Below are 6,818 nucleotides of genomic sequence, written 5' to 3'. Positions count from 1 at the left end.
ACCGGGCGGCCGTGGCCTCTGGAGGCCCCAAGCTCTGCATCGCCTCAGAGGCCCTAAGCTCCGAGTCGCCTCGAAGGATAGACCTCTGGAGCCTCTGAGCATCAGGGGCCGCAAACCTCTTGGAGCCCTAGGAGAGCACGAGGCCCCCAACAAAGGGTTGATAGAGAGGGAGGGGCACTAGCTACCTGCAACGAAGTGATCGACATTTAATGTTGGAGTTGTTGGAGGCCGACCGTTCAAAATGGACGGAGCCATCACTGTAGCTACCAGCCAAGCACTATGACCACCTGCCACACCTGCCACCATGATCCCTGCCACGGTTAGGTGATGTTATTAGAGTAGTTGAAGGTTGACCCAGGTTTGGACAATGTTTTACCAGGCTAGCCCTAGGACCCAGTTGTACAATGACGACTTGTACCTCTACCAGTCTCGTAGGGATACACATATACACTTACACTCTAGATGGCAATATAAATACTGACCTATGAACATCTTGCCAAGGGATCAGAATTTTTTCATCACTCTTGGCATTCTATTCCTCTCCACTTCTTCTTCAAGCTTGAGCCACCCCATGAGATGGTTCTTACCACACTCTGTTGTTAAAGACATTTCTTGCGCCAACAGACACTTCACCCAATGTCCTTCCTCAGTTCCTCTGCTGTTGTACTCTTACGTCTCAAGGAATTTCAACACTCTGCTAGTTTGCATTACTGCAGATTGGTCTTTGTGCAACATTCGTTTTTGCAGCTGTACATGAATATTTTGTATGCATCGGTCTTTCACGGGGATATTCAGCAGTCTTATTCTAAAGAAAGACGGAAGCCATGAATTATTTGCTCATATAAGTCATAATACAACGTCATCTTCGGGTCACAGAGGAATTCCTTGACTGTTCGATGGCTGTTTCCTTGACGTCGCTGCCTAACTGCTCTGTCAAGCGTCTGATACAGATTAGTGAGAAGGACCAGAGGGAGAAAGCCGGTCGCATGCTTCTGCAATCTGTACCGGCAAATGAGTAACACACATCTAGAACAGTTAATGACATAAGAGCTGAAGAGCGCTCGCTTAAAGGCGACAGAATGGAGGCGTTTTGCATCCGAATTTAGGTGATCCGTCCCCATCGACTTGCATCTTTAGCTTCTTCCATATAAAGAAAAACGACTCCGAAGTTCTAAGGCTTCATGTCCAAGAATTTTTATCCACCAATGTACAGACCAAACGTTGGGAAGAACAGAATGCAAGTGTTACTGTTCGCAGAGCAGGTCAGCATCAATCCTTGTTCTCTGCTGACCCGAAATGAAAGGATGGATGGCTACTGGCTAATGGGAGACAAGGCAGAAAACCTCGATCTCCCCAAGAATCAATTATCTTTTGGAATTCGAAGACAGCTGATTGCTGACGAATCGATCATTTCGTCAGGTAAATGTTGCGGTCAACTAACCATTCGATCGACCGAATATCTGCTGGCTTTTGGCGGTTTGGTTGCTTGTGTTCGTGCACATGCAAGTGTGCTATTTTGCCCACCTCTGCTGTACCATCCCTGCGATAGTCCTAGTACTGGCAAGGAAAGGATGGCCTCACATGCGCTTGCTACCTTTTGCCCTCTCAGCTCCCGGACAGTCGTTACTGTATTTCAGATACTTCTCATGGCAAATGGTTGAAGGGAGAGAAAAGTGAGATTACATTATAAGTTTGATGTGATCCATACTTGCACGGGCGAACACCAAATCAGGCCCTTGATCACGATGCGCACTGGAAACGTGATTGTGTCAGATGTATTGTGTTTCAAGGCACACTTTCCCTCTCCTGAGAAACATTCAGTTGATACCACCGAAAAGAAAGCCAAGCAAACATTTCTTCACCATGACACGATTCAATTCAAAACACATGCAAGCACGGAAATGCAAGTTTCGCAACGCACAAGAAATTTGTGCATTTGACATTGGCACAACCGGGGGGGGGGGGGGCATCTCCAGAACGGCATTCACTGCCGGTTGTCAAAATTCGCTCACGTTACAAATAAAACTTACTTGCAGCTTGAAGCTGCTCGCTGTTACAAACTTCAAAGCCATGGATCGCTTGATTTCCATTATTTCTGCTCGCTGTAATCACTCTCCTACCTACAGCTTCTAATAACGAGGCTAATGAATTGGAGATGAGTTCGATGTCGAGCTCTTGGTTCCTGTTGTTTCACTCGTTAGAGATCCATTTGTTTGCTCCACCAGTCCATCAGTGCCCTCCACAGGCGCCTCCTTGAGAAGCAAGGGGTCTACTTTCTCTTTGGAAGCCTTCTCCTTCTTGATATCTTCCTTGGCCAAGCTAGTGAATTGCTTGTCCAGTGAACTTGCCGCACCTAGCCACGCGAGTACAATGACCAACAGTATGCCGCCAAGGTATGGAGTTGAGTTTGCCAAAGAACCGAACGTCAGGATCATGAATTGTTGGATCAGTGCACCACCGGACTTTCCCAATGGGTTGCATACAACATCAATGGCTGCCTTTCCTTTCACCTGCAAAGAGAGGAAACTGGAGTTAGCATGTGCATTATAACAGTGGTGCAGGCAGTGAGCCATCAAGAAGCATTGTGCCACCCAAATATGATTCTAAGTTCAAGGACAAGACATGCCTGTAGAAATTTGGGACAAACTGTACGATCTTCACTAGACAGCTAATGTCAATTTACAACTAGAGGACCAAGAGAAGTTACACTTACATATGAGATTTAACAGGCTTTAGAAAAGTGTATATGACCATATGCATCATCAGAAAAATTGAACAGATTGACAAACAGCTGTGCATAACTAAGTGACTACTAAATATACAGTTTTATTATTTAAAATCGTTGGTGCCCAAAGGATCCTGGTTTAGTAGTCTCCATTTTCAAATAAAAGAAGGGTCTAAACAAATTTACCTGACATGAAGCAATCATCACAAGAGAACAAAACATCAGCAAATGAACACAAAAACTTGTTAAAAATACTTCAATCGCTAAGGAATCACAAGAATGGGAATGTAATTTGGAAGGATGAACAAACCTTCATATCTTCATCCAAAGGAATATATGCCATTTCCTTGCATGGATCAAATAAACTGTACTTTGCACTCTTGCTAAATATGTTCTGCATGGCACCCACATAAACGGCTGCCAGAAGGGGAGTCATACCCATTGTGGCAAGCATAGGAGTCAGTGGATGTCCAAACAAAATCAGAGAGAAGAAAGCAACACCAGTCAGCAACAGAACTGTGGGAGTGATCATCGCAGCCACCCCCCAGCCAAATTTCCGGAATATAATTCGGCCTAACAGCATCATTGTGAAGGTTGCAATCCCAGTTGCGGTCGAGAAATCACCCATGAAAGATGAATATTCGTTCGGACTGGGAAACTGCCAGGTGAATAAGGGAAGCATTACTGATTACTGAATATAAAACACCATGGAAACAAGACAATCTGAAAAGAAGAATAGATAGATGAGAAAGACTACCTGTGCCTTGAGCTTTGATTTCCATGTGACTTCCACAAGATTGATACTAATGCCATAAGCAACAACTAAGGTAGCTAGGTCCCTCACATATCTCGAGGAGAGCAGGACCTTCAAACTCTCTTTCATGCCAAGCTTAGGCTTGTCCTGTTGAACAATTCGCTACCAGATTAATTGAAGTAGAAGCAAAAAAGGGAAGCACCAGAAACCATAGCTACTGACCTTTTTCTTGCGATCAGACTTTGGAAGTGAAGGATCATTCAAAACAACCTTGTTCACTCCCCAATAGATGGCAGTTATGACAAGTCCAAGAAGTACCACTATGCTCATCATTCCTTTCAAAGATACCTCCCAACCATCAATTCCTGGACCCAATGTCTTGCGCAAATTTGAGAAATACTTCACAGTACGCCCAGAAAAGATAAGGGCAATATTAGCCCCAAGGCCAAATAAAGGGTAGAATTCTTTTGCTTCATCAACTGTGGTAATCTGAAAAAAATAAATCAGATAAGTAGGATCCTAAAGGGCCAACATTTGATGAGAAGTTCAACAAATATGAATAAAACAAAATCCAAATCGCAGACCAGAATGCCATAGAGAGACAGAGCCCTTGTAAGGTACACTTTTCAGTTGGGCTGCTCTCTAATGGACAGCCCTTGTAAGCTACAACTATGAATGCTCAATGCAAGATACAATTAAAATACATACTGCCAGTACTAAAAAGCAACATTGTTTCACCAAAATCATGCACTGACGCCATGTCCTGGGTCAGGGTACTAGGTGATTTTACAAAGAAAAACAGTAAAATCTTAAACACTGTTATGCACTGGTGTTGAACACCAACAACTGAAACAACCTTTGATCATTCTTTAAACAGAAATTATTGGTCCAGAGAGTCGCTTCAATCTCTTAGCTGACTTCACTTAGATGTAAGAGAGTAAATAAGCAATCAATCAGTCATGCTCCAGGAGTAGTGCCATTGCACCCCTTTCATAATATTGACTTATTATCTAGCTGATGCTCATTGGTTGATTTTTTTTCTTTATAGCCAATCTTATTCTGTATTTTGATTTGCCTTTTATTCTTGTTTTATACCTTTTTCAGTATGCATTTATTCTCTTTTTTATGAAGTCTCAATGAGGCTCCCCACTGTTGTATCCCTCGTCAAAAAGAAACCGCAGCTGGAAAGTAATGTATGAATAAATCCAATTTGGGCCCTTACTTTCTGGCAACAAAAGTAGCCGTATGACAGTGGCATATTAGATTTGCAAAAGACTACATCAATAAATAATTTTTGAAAGGAGTTATAAAGCGTGAACCATATCCGGCCAAGTTGTTCAATGTAATAGATATCCACAACGAATTGAAAACTGAAAATAACTGAAACATAATTTAGATCAAGGAAAGCTAGCAATAATAGAGCCGAAAGTATTCATAAAAGAAAGCAACAGGCACCTACATTTTTTCGGCGAAATATTTTCGCAATACAATGCGCAAAGCTACAATGCAGGCCTACCAATTGCTAACAAAACAAACGTTTTATTTCCTACGCATTATCCCAAGAGCACACAATAAGTTGCTTAAACCATCTTGTCAGAGACAAGTTTTCCCTTCTATTTTTTGTTCTCCAATAACCCATCCGTCAGCTAATGAGAGGATCAAAATCAAATCTTTTTTATTACTAGTATAAATTAGCGAAGGGATTAACATTTGTACATGCCAAGATTGACCCAAGAATCCAGATTTACCTGGTTGGCGAATCCCCAGAATAGGACCGAGATGACGACGCTGCCCCACAGCTCGGCCATGACATAGAACAAGCAAAAGCTCCAAATCCTTAATATGGCCACCGGGCCGAGAAAGCTCGGCCCGAGCGCGGCAAGAAGCTTGTCGGCGAGCGCGGTAGGATGGATGATATTCCTGAGCGGGTAGAGCACGAAGGCGAAGGCGCCGAAGAAGGCGATGAAGGGGAAGATGACGGTGTAAAAGAGCGCCTCCCGTGAGAGCACGTTGGAGAGCTTTGTGTAGAGCAGCATGAAGCCGATGGCCATGGGCAGGTTGACCCAGGTCTTGAGGAAGGGGATGATCTCGGCGCTGCTCCCCTTAGCGGTGACCACCAGCACGTCCTTCGTGTCCCGCAGGATCGTGTAGTTGAAGAGGATGCAGAAGAACATCAGCCCCAGAGGCACGATCTTCTTGAGCGTCTTCACGTCTACGCCGAGAAACTTCCTGCCACCCTCCTCCGGCTGCGCCGCCGGCACCGCCCCCGCCGCCGCCTGCGCGCCGCAAGACACGCCACCGCCAGCGCTGGCCCTCCGCTTCAGGAACCCGTGGCCCAGAACCACATCGTGTCGCGGGAGGAGGGGGCCTCTCGACGCGAGGAGCGGAGATTGGAGCGCGGGCTTGGCGGCAGGGGAGAGGGAGGCGCGCAGGCGCGGGAGCGGGAGGCGCAGGCCGGCGCGGGGAGGAAGGGCGGGCTTGGCGTGGAGGAGAGCGAGCGACTCCATGGGTGCTGGTGGCGGCGCTCCACTCGGCGCAGCGGCCCTCTCCGCCTCGCCGCGTCGCCGGTCCGAACCTCGAGACGCGGATTGGGGGAAGGGGAATGGAGGGAAACAGGGGTAGGTCGCGGCGGTGGGGTCTCCACTATTAAACGATCGCGCATTCGTATGGCGATTGGATCGGCCGTTGGTTTCCGGGCCGGAAATGATCCCGCTGGTTGATGCGGGTGCGGGGGTTGGTGGGCGGAACGGGACAGCGTGCGGCCGCCGCCGCCCGACGCAGTCCGAGTCAGCACTCGGCAGCGCCGGTCTGGTTGGTTCGGCCGCTCGCCGCCCGTGCGTTTGTTCCCCCTGTAATAAAGAGAGGTTTGTTTACGACCTCCCCTCAGTTCAAGGGCAAAAGAACTTGTTTTTTTCAAGTCTACCGCTTTTTTAGATGATGTGTATCGTTTCTGCTACTCCAATACTTGTTTTTTTCAAGTTTTTATCACTGTACTTGTTACTTTTTTGTTCTTTTTTATTTATCCTTTTAGAATCTGCCCACCAATCAAACTTTCAAAAGTTTAACCATAAATCTATTTAAAATATTAAGACTGATTGTATAAGAACTATATAACTTAAATTTTTATTAGAAATAGAATCAATAGGATTGGAGGGTTGTCAAAGTTATGTTTTGAAATCCATGAAAAGTAAAAGAAGAGTAGTACGAGATACTATGGGGAATGTATTTTGGCCACATTTCATTCAAATAATTATGGTACAAACAAGTTACAAGATAACTCTATAAAGATTCCAATCCGTTGAAATTCCTACAAAAATTTGGTTTCATGTAAGTTTTGTG

General features: G+C 45.4%; 1 protein-coding gene across 1 annotated transcript; it reads right to left on the bottom strand.

The window, feature by feature from the left end:
* Window positions 1–1,853: 1,853 nt before the first annotated feature.
* LOC133916797 (plastidic ATP/ADP-transporter-like) lies at window positions 1,854–6,279 on the bottom strand. Its single transcript, XM_062360645.1, has 5 exons — window positions 5,228–6,279; window positions 3,702–3,968; window positions 3,483–3,626; window positions 3,036–3,383; window positions 1,854–2,510 (listed from the first exon to the last, which is right to left on the bottom strand). The coding sequence occupies exons 1-5, from the start codon at window positions 5,984–5,986 to the stop codon at window positions 2,142–2,144; spliced, it is 1,887 nt and encodes a 628-aa protein (XP_062216629.1). The 5' UTR covers window positions 5,987–6,279; the 3' UTR covers window positions 1,854–2,141.
* Window positions 6,280–6,818: the final 539 nt, after the last annotated feature.

The sequence above is a fragment of the Phragmites australis genome, chromosome 1 (genome assembly GCF_958298935.1).
Source record: "Phragmites australis chromosome 1, lpPhrAust1.1, whole genome shotgun sequence".
Classification (NCBI taxonomy): domain Eukaryota; kingdom Viridiplantae; phylum Streptophyta; class Magnoliopsida; order Poales; family Poaceae; genus Phragmites; species Phragmites australis.
Note: the sequence above shows the minus strand (reverse complement) of the source record. Positions and strands in the feature narration are given on the sequence as shown.

Coding starts and splice junctions, on each gene's coding strand:
- LOC133916797 (XM_062360645.1), bottom strand. CDS start 5,986: ATGGAGTCGCTCGCTCTCCTCCACGCCAAGCCCGCCCTTCCTCCCCGC. Junction 3,969..5,227: donor TCTGGGGATTCGCCAACCAG/GTAAATCTGGAT, acceptor TATTTTTTTCAG/ATTACCACAGTTGATGAAGC. Junction 3,384..3,482: donor AATCAAAGCTCAAGGCACAG/GTAGTCTTTCTC, acceptor TTCACCTGGCAG/TTTCCCAGTCCGAACGAATA.